General features: G+C 43.7%; 1 protein-coding gene and 1 non-coding gene across 2 annotated transcripts in view; both read right to left on the bottom strand.

The window, feature by feature from the left end:
• The window catches only part of LOC134353791 (potassium voltage-gated channel subfamily KQT member 1), an 876,116-nt gene that overhangs the window by 333,197 nt on the left and 529,183 nt on the right, over positions 1 to 13,736 (bottom strand). Inside the window, exons 13-14 of the mRNA XM_063062179.1 lie at positions 11,959 to 12,034; positions 9,121 to 9,215 (exon numbers count right to left, since the gene is read on the bottom strand). Coding sequence (XP_062918249.1) covers positions 9,121 to 9,215; positions 11,959 to 12,034 — 171 coding nt within the window. The remainder of the gene's footprint in view (positions 1 to 9,120; positions 9,216 to 11,958; positions 12,035 to 13,736) is intronic.
• LOC134354486 (U1 spliceosomal RNA) lies at positions 12,790 to 12,953 on the bottom strand. The gene has a single exon (XR_010019843.1). It is a non-coding gene; the product is annotated as a U1 spliceosomal RNA (small nuclear RNA).

Here is a 13,736-nt window from a genome sequence, read left to right as displayed (position 1 = left end):
ACATCCTCAGCATCGTCCGGTAGATGTTAAAGGACCTCAGTCTCCTCAGGAAATAGAGACGGCTCTGACCATTCTTGTAGACAGCCTCAGTGTTCTTTGACCGGTCCAGTTTATTGTCAATTCGTATCCCCAGGTATTTGTAATCCTCCACCATGTCCACACTGACCCCCTGGATGGAAACAGGGGTCACCGGTGCCTTAGCTCTCCTCAGGTCTACCACCAGCAACTTAGTCTTTTTCACATTAAGCTGCAGATAATTCTGTTCACACCATGCGACAAAGTTTCCTACCGCAGCCCTGTACTCAGCCTCATCTCCCTTGCTGATGCATCCAACTATAGCAGAGTCATCCGAAAACTTCTGACGATGACAAGACTCTGTGCAGTAGTTGAAGTCTGAGGTGTAAATGGTGAAGAGAAAGGGAGACAAGACAGTCCCCTGTGGAGCCCCAGTGCTGCTGATCACTCTGTCGGACACACAGTGTTGCAAGCACATGTACTGTGGTCTGCCAGTCAGGTAATCAAGAATCCATGACACCAGGAAAGCATCCACCTGCATCGCTGTCAGCTTCTCCCCCAGCAGAGCAGGGCGGATGGTGTTGAACGCACTGGAGAAGTCAAAAAACATGACCCTCACAGTGCTCGCTGACTTGTCCAGGTGGGCGTAGACATGGTTCAGCAGGTAGACAGTGGCATCCTCAACTCCTAGTCAGGGCTGGTAGGCGAACTGGAGGGGATCTAAGTGTGGCCTGACCATAGGCTGGAGCAATTCCAGAACAAGTCTCTCCAGGGTCTTCATGATGTGGGAGGTCAATGCCACCGGTCTGTAGTCATTGAGGCCGCTGGGGCACGGCGTCTTCGGCACAGAGACAAGGCAGGACGTCTTCCACAGCACAGGAACCCTCCGGAGCCTCAGGCTCAGGTTGAAGACATGGCAAAGTACTCCATATAGCTGAGGGGCACAGGCTTTGATCACCCTGGTACTGACACCATCCGGTCCTGCAGCCTTGCTTGGGTTGAGACGTTTCAGCTGTCTTCTCACCTATTCAGCCATGAAGCCCACCGTGGTGGTTTCGTGTGGGGAAGGGGTATAGTCATGAGAGCAGGGTGGGGGACTGTGAGGAGGGGTAGGAGCGGAGAGTGGAATACGTGTTGGTTGGGGGCCGACAACAGATGACTCATGTGGAGGATGGGCAGGGGCCACAATGTCAAATCTGTTAAAGAACAGGTTAAGTTTGTTGGCCCTGTCCACACTGCCTTCAGCTCCTCTGTTGCTAGTTTGCCGGAACCCAGTGATGGTCCTCATCCCACTCCAGACCTCTCTCATGTTGTTCTGCTGGAGTTTCCACTCAAGCTTCCTCCTGTACCTGTCTTTAGCCTCCCTGATCCTGGCTTTCAGGTCACTCCATATTGCCCTCAGTCCTCCCTATTTCCATCTCTAAACGCTCTCTTTTTAACGTTCAGGATGTCCTTAATGTCCTTTGTTACCCATGGCTTGTTATTTGAATAACAAAGGACAGTTCTTGTCGGAACATTGCAGTCCACACTGTTGATGTAATCAGTGATGCACCCTGTGAGCCCATCAATATCCTTTCCATGTGGCTCACAGAGTGTCTGCCAGTCTGTCACCTCAAAACAACCCTGGAGCGCCTCATAAGCCTCCTCCGACCATTTCCTTACTGTCCTCAAGGTTGCAGGTTTACTCTTCACCAGAACTTGATGAAACTAGTTGAGAATCCAAAGGAGACGGAAATCCTAAATGCAATAGCAGGCTGAACCAAAGTTGAGCTGATGACTGAGCACCGAACCCGAGTTCAGGTGCTCTTTAAATTCCAAATCTTGGTGCCAAGATATGGCTGCCAATTAGTGGAGCAGACCAGGATCTTTAAAGGGACAGCACCAGCTATCCATACGCTGGAAAACTGGAATGTCTAAACCAAAGGGGCTAGTATGGTTGGGTGTGTACCATAACAGGATTGCTTCTACGTTAAAGGAAGATTTATTCGATGCACAAAACGTTTAAGATGGGCAGAATGATAAGTTAAAATGGCAGAGTGCTGCATCGAATAGATACCAGATCCCAGCGATTTGGGTTCAATCTTGATCTCCGATACTGTCTGTGCAGAGTTTGCACGTTCTTCCTGTGTCGGTATGGGTTTCCCCGGGCGCCCTGCTTTTCTCCCCGTTTCAAAGACATGCAGATTAGCAGGTTAATTGGCTGCTGTAAATTGCACCTAGTGGGTAGGTGAGTGGCAGAATCTTGGGGGGGTTGGGGGAAAGTTTATAGGAGTGTGGCCCTCCGTCGGTTGAGGTTGACCATGGATGTTTTGTCCTAGCTATCTACGTTGCTGGTTCAGTGCCGTCTGAGGCTGACGAGACCAATGCAGGAGTGCCAGTTTGTGTTGCAAAGGTCACATATGAAGTGGTCCATCCCTGCTGGAGACATAGCGTTCCTCTCTATGGGCCTGTTTCCCTTTGGCTGCTTTCAGGAATTTTTCCTCGCCTACTTAAGGTGTTGTTTCAGGGTGCTTCTTCACGTGGTGCGGTCGGCTGCATATTCCTCCAAGGACTCAGTGTTGATGTCCAGCACCTTCATGTCCTGCCTGCAGATATCCTTGTACCAGAGCTGAGGATAACCAGTGGTTCTCTTGACTGAAGCCACCTCACTGTAGAGGATGTTTTTTGGGATGTAGCCACCCTGAAAATGGCAGCCATGGACCAGCCAGCAAAACCTATGCTGCCTGAGCAGGGTGTACACGATACAGAGATTGGCATGAGGGAGAACCTCTGCATTGGGTACTCTGTCCCTCCAGGAAATGCCAAGATACAATAAGATGGGAGTGTGGGGAGAATAAACTTGGATTTGTATAGAAATATGAAGGATTGACTAAGATTCATGTAGGATTGTGCAGGATGTTTCAAAATCTGGGCCTCTGTACCTCCCTCTGCAACTCGATACTTGACCTCCCTTTGAGGAGACCGCAGGTCAGAGCGGATCAGAAATAGCATTTCATCCTCACTGACAATCAACACAGGCACACCTCAAGAACGCATGCTTAACCCACTGCTCTAGTCGCTCTACATTCATACTGCGGAAAGCGTTCTGAGTGGTTGAATCACCTTCAGATGCGACCACTCAGAATCCTCTCCCCTCTTCCCAAGGCTTGAATGCCCAGGATCTAAAAAAAAGCTACAGAGAGTTGTAGCCACAGCCAGCTCCATCATGGGTACCAGCCTCCCCACCATCAAGGACATCTTCACGGGGTGGTGTGTCAGAAAGTTGGGACTCTCGCTATCCAGGACACACCCACTTCTCATTCCTACCATCAGGGAGGAGATACTAGAGCTTGAAGAGCCCTTAAATCCCTGAACTTACACAGTTCACGCACAGATGTGACGGTTCTGTCTCAGTCCTGCTCTCCTGTCCTGGAACATCCAGTGTACAACTGTCCTCAATTTAATCTGCCAGGGGAGTTACCTGCTGTCATTCTGGTAGCGCAGTACATTCCACCCCTGACCAATGTAAAGGTGGCACTAGAGGAGCAGAGCACCATGACCAGCAGTCATGAAACAGAGTACCCTACCCCTATCAGTGGGGGGTTTCGATCAGGCCAGCTTGAAGAAGTCTCTCACCACCTGTGGAACCAGAGGAGCCAAGACACCTGACCACTGTTATACTACCCTCAAGAATGGTTGTGCCCTCATTTTGCAAAGTCCAGTCACCTGGCTGTACTTCTACTCCCAGCATACAGGCAGAGACTAAAGACTGCAGCACCGGTGGTGAAGACCAAGAAGGTATGGTCAAGTGAGGCAAATGGTACAAGACTGCTTTGAGTCAGTGGACAGGACAATATTCAGGAATTCGTCTTTGAATCTGAGTGAATATGCCACAGTTATCACCGACTTCATCAAGACCTGTGAGGAGGAGTGTGTGCCTTTGTGAACATACCCCAGACATGCCCAGATCAGAAGCCTTGGATGAACCTGGAGATTCGTAGTCTGCTGGGGGCTAGATCTGTGGCATTCAAGACCAGTGATCCAGAACTACACAAGAATTCCAGGTGCAACCTATGAAAGGCTATTTTAAGAGTGAGAAAACAATTCTGATTGAGATTAGAGACGGAAACAGATGCATGTCAGCTCTGGCAGGGTTTGCAGGCCATTACTTCCTAAATGACAAAAGCTAACATCATGAATGCTTCACTCACAGATGAGCTCAATGCCTTTTATGCACACTTTGAACGGGAGAATAAAGCTACATCTGTGTGAATCCTTGCAACATCTGTTGACCTTGTGATCTCTGTCTGGGAAGCAAATATCAGAACACCGCTCAAAAGTGTGAACCCTCAAAAGACATCAGGCCCTGATGGCGAACCTGGTAGAGCTCTGCCAGCCAAGTGATGGGAATATTCAAAGACATCTACAGTCACAGTTTCCCACCTGCTTTTAAAGGGCACTAGTAATGCCGCTGCCCAAGAAGAGCAGGTGAGCTGCCTTAATGACTATCACCAAGTGGCACTCACATTTACTGCGATGAAGTGTTTTCAGAGGTCAGTCATGGCCAGAATCAACTCCTGCCTAAGCAAGGACCTGGATCTGTTACAATTTGCTCATTGCCTCAACCGGTCTGCAGAGGGTGCAGCCTCCTTGGCTCTCCACTTGGTCTTGGATTACCTGGACAATAGCAATACAGCGTCAGGCTGCTGTTCCGTGATTACCACTCAGTATTCAACACTATTATACACTCAGTACTGGTCAACAAGGTCCGAAACCTGGGCCACTGTAACTCACTCTGAAACTGGATCCTTGACGTCCTTCATCGGGATACTACAGTCAGTGCGGATCGAAAATAACATCTCCACCTCACTGACAGTCAGCACTGGCACACCGCAAGGATGCATGCTTAGCTCATTGCACTACTCTTTTCACCCGTGTCTCTGTGGCTAGGTACAGCACAAAAAATCTATAAATTTGGAGACGATATAACTACTGTTGGCAGAATTTCAGACAATGACAAGGATGCGTAAAAATGTGAGATGCAGTAGATCAGCTAGTTGAATAGTGTCACAACAACGCCCTTGCACTCAACATCATTAAGACCAGGGAATTGATTGTGGACTTCAGGAAGGGGAAATTGAGGTATCACATTCAAATCTTTGAGGGTTTGGCACTGGAAAGGATGAGCAGTTTCAAGTTCCTGGGTGTCAACATCTCTGAAGATCTATCCTGGGTCCAACATATTGATGCAATTACAAAGAAGGCATGACAGTGGCTATATTTCATTTGGAGTTTCAGGAGACTCTGTATGTCACCAAGGACTCTAGCAACTTTCTAACTGATTGCATCACAATCTGGCATGGAGGGGCCACTGCAGAGGATCAGAAAAAGTTGCAGAAAGTTGCAAACTCAGCCAGCTCTATCACGGGCACTGTCCCCCCACCCCCCAGCATCAGTGATACCTTTGAAAGGCAATGCCTCCAAAACATGGCATCCATTATTAAGGACTCCCATACCCAGGACATGCCTTCTACTCATTGCAATGATCAAAGAGGAAGTACAGGAGCCTAAAGACACACACTCAGTGTTTTATGAACAGCCTCTTCCTCTCCACCTTCAAATCTCTGAATAGACAATGAACACATGTACACTACCCCACTACTTTTCTATTTAGTTTGCTTTTTTTTTGCTCCACTTATTTAATTCAATTTACAGTGCCTTGAAAAAGTATTCAGCCCCCCAACTATTTTCACATTTTATTGTCTCATTTTCTAAATTTAAAACATATTGAAGTAGGATTTTTCAGCTAATCTACAAAACATTGTGCATCATGTAAAATCAGTAGAAAAATTCCAAAACCTGTCAACAATTTGCTAAAAATTAAAAACTAAAATTGTGAGGCTGGAGAAGTATTCATCCCCTTTGTAATTACTACATAATTACTTAGTGGCAATATACTACATTACCCACTCACCCAATTTGTTGATGTAGAAAACCAGAGGAGTAACTGCTTTCAATGAATTCACAGGAATACTTTGAATAAAATTCAAAGTTCAAAGTTGGAAGTACAAGGGTTGAATTGTTGAAAGTATATTTATTATCGAAGTGTGTATTAGGGCGTATTCTGGGGTTAGGGTATATAGCAAATACTAATTTCAACAGCAACCAGTCTTTAGATTTGAGTGTGGATTGTAGATTGAATTTAAAACACAGCTCAGAATAATGGTCTTCCTGGAAATGCAGACTGGGGTTGAATGCACACCAGGAAACAGCATTCATTTGATGTCTGCATTTACATAAATGCAGCTAGAGAGAGACAATGCTGTTTAACATTCATTTTGGGTGTCTGGAGTGTGGGTGTGCAGAAGGAAGTGTTTGAAAATTATGGAAGCATTATGGATAACTATAGAATTGCCCTGCTGTTACCTTTGATCTTTAGCATATAAAAAAGCCATGTAATATTGGGTCAGGCAAGCCTCTTCTTCCAAGGCTGTCTCGAATATAATGCCTGCTGCTTGTTTTTTGCAGAATAAACACCTCCATATCCATTAGCTTCAGTGTCTGTTCGGTGATATTGTTCAAAGTCACAACAGTGTGCATGCAGTATACATCCCTGAGAGTCTTCTTCCCACAGACAGCATGAAACAAAGAACTATCCCCTCTCTCTTTGAGGTCCAACAGTATGGTCGCAAAGCAAACCAAAATGAAGACAGAAATGCATTCAAGACAAGTCAGGGAAATTAAAACAGAGAAACACAAACCTGGGTAAGGGTACAAGATCCTCTCAAAGGCACTGAACAAACCTCAAAGTTCAGTGCAATCCATCGTGAAAAAGTGGAAAAATTATGAAACCACAGCCGCACTGCCTAGGTCAGGTGCATCTCGAAACTTACTGGAGAAGAATGGCACTTGTAAGAGAGGCTGCTGTGATGCCAACAGTCCCTCACAGTGAGCTGCAGAAGTCATCGGCTGCAACTGGATTTGAAGTTGAAAGCTCGACCTCTAAGGCCTTGCACAGAAAAGGTATTTATGGAGGAATGGCAAGGAAGGAGATCTGGCTTTTAAAAAAAGCATATCCTTGCCCTTAAAGACCTTGCAATACAATAACTTAGAAGATACTGCAAAACTGTGGAAGAGGTCTTGTGGTCAGATGAAACTAAAGTGGAACTATTTGGCCTCAACACTAAGTGACACGTGTGGCATAAACCTAATGCTGCACATCACCAGATAATACCATCGCTATTGTAAAGTGTGGTGTGGTAGCATCGTGCTATGGAGTTGCGTTTCAGCAGCAGGGACTGGAAATCTGGTCAGGATTGATGGGAGCATGAATGCTGCAACATACAGAGAAACCCTGAATAAAAACCTGCTCGCCTCTGCCAGGAAGCTTAAATTGGAGAGGAAGTTTGTCTTTCAGCAAGATAATGACCTAAAGCACACTGCCGGAGCAACCATGAAGTGGGTCCAAATGAAGAAAATTGATGTCCTTCAGTGGACCAGTCAGAGCCTTGGCCTTAAACCAATCAAATGTCTTTGGCAAGACCTCAAGATTGGTGTCCACCACCATTCCCCAACTAACCCTGCACAGCTTGAGCAATCTTGCAAGGAAGAATGGGCAAATCTTGCTATATCATATTGTACAAAGCTAATCAAGACTTATCCAAAAAGACTGCTGGCCATAGTAGCTGCGAGAAGTGGCTAGGCCCAAAACGTTGACTGTTTACTCATTTCCAGAGATGTTGTTTGGCCTGCTGAGTTCCTCCAGCATTTTCTGTGTGTTACTTTGGATTTCCAGCATCTGCAGATTTTTTTGTGTTCAAGAGGCAGTTCAACTAAATAATAGACAAAGAGGATGAATACTTTTGAACAGCTGACATTTCAGTTTTAGAGTTTTTAGTTTGTCATGATTTAAATTTTCCCTGTGTTTTGGGCTCCACTGTGAAAAAAGGAGCATGTGAATCGCAAACAAAAATCCTCGGTAAATTGATCAAAATCTCTGGTTTTCTATATTTTCTTACTGTAATTTCTAGTGTTTTAAATTATTATGCATTGCACTATACCACTGCTGCAAAACGACAAATTTCATGACATATCCCAATGATATTAAACTGATTCAGATTCTCTACCTCATTATTTTGCTGTCTTTTAACACTGTAATTTATATATATATATACTTTTTATTGTAACAATAATTTTTAATGCATTTCACTGGACTGCTGCTGTAAAGTAACAAATTTCACTGCATATGCCAGTGATAATAAACCCGATTCTGATACTGAATTAGTGTCGTTTATCATTTGCCGGTCAGCATGAACTCAGTGGGCCAAAGATTTTAATAGAGTGATTAAGGAAGCCATATTGGCTCTGGCAGAGAGCCATCATTTAGAGAGCACTAATTTAAGTTCAAACCTACAAGGCTACACTTAAAGCTGGGAAGCAGCATTAGTGGTTAAAACAAAGTTCTTTTTATCTAGCAAGGTCATAGTGGGCTGAATTGATTTTATTTGATTTTTCTGTTCTAGTCTGAATGCCTGAAAGAAAATGAATCTTAAGGTAGTGTATGCTGATATTTACGTACTTTGGCAATAAATTTACTTTAAACTTTGAACTTTGGCTCCCTTTCATATTGCAGTTTTCTATAAATCCATAACTGATTAATTATTCATTCCCAGGCTATTTCTTGGGTAGGGAGATGGAAAAGTCACTGATCCCAAGAAAACTGCAATACTCAACACCAATGATTGCAGCAAAGAAAAGTACTAAAAACAATACCTTCCCTCTTCACTGGTGCAGCCTGCACTGCTCAGTGTTTCTAGTGTTTTCTCACTCCCCCAACATCCACGGAACTGTTCTACTCTTAGTTCCTACTTTCCAATCCTCCCCGACACAACAAGTATAGCATAGATCTTATGTTACACTGGACGTTTGCTACTGATCTGACAATAGTCATTTTAAGACATAACTACATAGGGTCCAGTAGGGTCAGGCTGGAAAACTTGAGGAGATGGGTGACTTTGCTCAGGAATATAGAGTGCCCTGGAAGTTTACATTCACCAGTCTGTATGCTGCACATTATGAAACCTGTTTACTTTCTACAAGCAATTCTCAGGGTAAACTGTTAAATACCTTCTCTGCAGTTCCTTGATTCGCACCATCAGGTTGAGATGACCCTGAGAATACTGCTCGATTACATCTCTGACATCATAAGGCTTTCTGGCTTGCTGTGAAACAAAAGAAGAATTTGCAGAACCATGAGACAAAGCAAGTTTGGAAAGTCCGGTGTGTTTCTCCCCAGTATGCTGTGAAGGCAGAAGTAAATGCTTACTGGCATCAGGAAGTCAATGAATATTATTACCTTAAATGCAATAGTATCCAAGATTATTCTCATTATTGATATGAGGTGGAACTGGTCTTGGCTATAAAATTGATTAAAGCAAAGAGCCAGCCCTACAATGTAATAATGATTCATTGACTTTAATGGAGAGTCAATCAGGTGAACTGTGAAATGTGTTATTCTCTGCTTTGGATAATCACCCAAGGCCAATCCCACCCAATAGAATATCGTGGCTTGATGCAAGAATGAAGTTTTAAATCTCAGACTGTAACAGCTTAGTTTCCCTAGGGTTTTGTGGATTTATTTGCTGTTATTATTGTACAAGCCATTATCAACTAATTGTGACTGTTTAATAGAGTCCTGAGGAATTTTATGCTTCACAGGCAAGGAAAATAAAGATTTTTGTGGCTCTGGTAACATTAATAAACCAAAGCTGTTGTAAACCTGTGGGAGCTGCCTGTGCAGAATGATCAATTCCAAAAACTCAAACATGAGGTATCCATACGCAAGGTTCAGTTCAGCCTATTATCAGCAATGAAAAACCCTCAGTCTGTGAGACCAAATGTTTCAGAAATTGTTTCACACTGAATGGCTCCCAGAATTTCCCACTGTTAGAAATGTATATACTTAACAGTTGGTATGAATATATTTGAATCTTTGGATCTGAGGCAGCCTCTAAGTAAATATTTTGGGCCATAGTCTTTGAACCTGAGAGATTTATGTGTTGTGAGAGCTAAGAGTGATGTTACAAATGTTTCCAAGCTCTCTGCAATAGCCCTTGTTAAATCAAAAAATGGGGCAACAAGCACAACAAGGAATGCCTTCGTGTCTCCTTTGATAATATTAACCATCAGGATTGTTCACCATCCTGTGCCTTCATCTTTGAATCTAGACTCCCTGGGCTCTGTGATATAAGTAGTAAACATTATTCTGGTGCAAATTGGGCAATATTGGGTTATAACACTGCTCCACTCTGAATTTCATTGCCCCTATCGTAATTGGTCTCATCTCCACAAGCAAGCATCGATTCAGGCTCTAAACCCATTTCCCTCACATCTGCTGTTTTTCCGTTTCTTTCCAATGAACCCACGGACAGCAGAAATGGCCCACGCCCAGCAAAGGGAAAGTGAAAGTGACCTATACAGAGCTTCTGATTGTTTTCTCATGGAAGGTGAGGACTACAGATCATGAACAAATCCAGCCTTTGAGGTTCTGCGGTCCTTTATCTTCTATCTCTTAAGATGGTGCAACACTTTGTTGTTGCCAAGCACCCACTTCCTGGCAGGGATCCTCAAGCCATCCAGTGTGAACCCACGATGATCCTTGCCCAGTAAAACTGGATTGCGGTACCATGGTGGCTTCCTTTGTTTTAACATTAGAAACTGACATTTCCTACTTTGTCTGATCTGACTTGTTGTATTTTCATTTTAAAATTGTTAACATAGCGTAATGATCCAAGTAAGACTTCTGATTTGCAAGAAGATTCAGTGTGGTACTCTCAGGGAGAACTAAGCACAAGACTTTTCTGGCAAAGCATCACCACCACTAGCTGAAAGAGTGGAGTATGCTTTCTTTGGAATACTAACACATAGTATCATAGAGTGGTGACACAATAAATACCTTGGTGAGGGTGAGTGCTGGAGGTGTGAGAGAAGCAGCTGAAGATCAGCAGCATTTGAGAACACATGTTTAATTTCCTCCACCTCCTCCCACTTCCACCTACACTTGAGGGAAAGGGGACAGGGCTTGTTCTGCAGAATAGTGGTAAGGATGAAATGAATGGTGCAGCCGATAGCGCTGCTACCTGTGAGATCCAGCGACCTTGGTGCTGTCTGGGTCTGTGGTGCTGTCTGTCTGAAGTTTGAACATTTGTGCCGTGGGGTTCCCCAGAGTGCTCCAGCCTCCTCTTACATCCCAAAGACGTGTCGGTTGCTGTAAGTGGCCCGACGTGTGGAAAGAGTGGAAATGCCGAGGGTTTGTTTTATGGGAATGTGTGAGAACAAAATAGGATTAATGTAGGATTAGAGTGAATGGGCCCCTTCTGGTCAATATGGATTCTGTGAACTGAAGGACCTGTGTTGCTGCTGTGTGACCTTGCGACCAAACTGAGTACTGACAATAAATATACAACAGGTCTAATATGCAATTAATTGCACAAAGTAAAATAAATGGTAAAAGTGAGGGAGAGCAGAACATGCAGAAATGGTCACTGCTTTGCACAGCATCATCTAGGAAAGGCATTAGTTAAAAAATGGGTCAAAGATTTGCAACAGACTGGCTTCTTATCTTGTCATCAAGTAACTTCACACAAGGGATGGAAGTGACTGCAGAGTCGGTGAAAAGAAACAGGAATGTGTTAGTGGAAAGTGATATACATAGGTGCTGAAGTTGAAGAGTCAAGGTCATTGGCAGAGAGAGAAATAATTTATATTCATCCAGGTCGAGTTTCAGCAATGCCTGTTCTTCCATTCCTCGTTGAAATAATCTCCTCCATTAAGGAGCCCAGAGAATAAAGGGTAGAACTTGCAGCCTTATAGAAGATGGTTACCTCTGCTAGCCGTTCCTACAGAGTCCAAATGAAACAATGGGAAATATTTTTTTGACTTTCCCTTCTATCATTAGGCACTCACCTGAAATTTCTTCTTTGCTACAAAATACTGCATCCTGCGAATCACCTTGATGGTGATCCTGTGGGAATCCCTCAGCCTGTAAATAAAGCAGGAGCATGTTAGGAGTGAAGACCTTTGAGAAAAAGACTTCTTCATGAAGTTTTATTTTCTGAGTATAATTAAACATCCTCTTTTTAAAGCTATAGTTCATGTTTTATTGTTGAAACAGAAAAAATGCATTTTCAATTTTGCACATTAAATAACTAAATACATTTTAAATGCAGGTTAAAAGATTTCCCATCCTATTTCTTCCTTTCCTTCTGCTTTCCTACTGTGTTTAATCCATCACTGGAATATGATTTCATTAACACGAATCTCTTTGTTTAATCTGGGTTGCAGTTCTTCAGCTTGTAGCTGAGACGATGTGCATTAAGTGAGTGTGACAATGTGCAGTCACTGCAAAACTTCACTGGTTAACCAGAGTCTCTTTACTCAGTGTCTGCATGCAGGTATGTCCACAGATATCATCATCAAAAAGGAATTAAAGATCACTAAAGTCTTTCATAGGACTTCCACAGTGATCCTTGTTCACACCTGCTGATCAGAAGGTCTCAGCCTGAAACATCAATTATTTATTCCAATCCATGGCTATTGCCTGACTTGCAGAGTTCCTCCAGCATTTTGTGTGTACTGTGTGTGTTGATCAGAACTGGGTCCTTCTGGATTTGATTGCCTCAGTTAGGTCAATGAGCAACTCATCTTTAGGAATTATGAGCTATTACATATTGGTACACTGAACAAGATTAGAGCAAAATTATTGGGCCAATCAAGTTGAAATTTAACCTTTTTTTTCAGGGGAGAGCGCAAACGCTGTCCCCCACTACAACAAATTCTGCGTTCGAGTATCCTGCATTTGGGGATATTGTAGGTGTCAGCACACCTGAAGTGCAATGGGATAGCCTTGTCCTGGAACCTAGGCCCTCCTGACCACCGATGGCTCCCTATCAGGAAAGTACCTTGGACACAATGACCTCACAACCGTCAGGCTCTTGAAGAAAAAGGGATAACTACACTTACTTGCCCATCCATTGAAATATTCCCACAACCACTTACCTCACTTTAAGGACTCTTTAACGTGTTATCTCACGTTTCTGTTACTTATTGATATTTCTTTATATTTGCATTTGTACAGTTTGTTGTCTTTTGCACTCTAGTTGATCTTTCATCCTTGACCCCTTCGCCTTTCTTTCTCCCTAGACCTCCTGTCCCATGATCCTCTCATATCCCTTTTGCCAATCACCTGTCCAGCTCTTGGCTCCATCCCTCCCCCTCCTGTCTTCTCCTATCATTTTGGATCTCCCCCTCCCCCTCCCACTTTCAAATCTCTTACTAGCTCTTCTTTCAGTTAGTCCTGGCGAAGGGTCTCGACCCGAAACGTCAACTGTACCTCCTCCTATAGATGCTGCCTGGCCTGCTGCGTTCACCAGCAACTTTTATGTGTGTTGCTTGAAATTCCAGCATCTGCAGATTTCCTTGTGTTTGTGATCTTTCATTGATCCTGTTACAGTTACTATTCTATAGATTTGCTGAGTATACCCGCAGGAAATTGAATCTCAGGGTTGTATATTGTGACATATATGCACTTTAAAAATAATATAAACTGTGAACTTTGAACTTAGAAGGACTAGATGTACAATGCCCCAGTGGTGAAATTCATTTCCTTTGGACTTCAATTGTTAGCACTGGTGATCCCAGGTGAATTTCAACTCCCAATTGTCTTACCATTTCTTTCAACATCT

This window comes from Mobula hypostoma, chromosome 11 (genome assembly GCF_963921235.1).
Source record: "Mobula hypostoma chromosome 11, sMobHyp1.1, whole genome shotgun sequence".
NCBI classification, from domain to species: domain Eukaryota; kingdom Metazoa; phylum Chordata; class Chondrichthyes; order Myliobatiformes; family Myliobatidae; genus Mobula; species Mobula hypostoma.
Note: the sequence above shows the minus strand (reverse complement) of the source record. Positions and strands in the feature narration are given on the sequence as shown.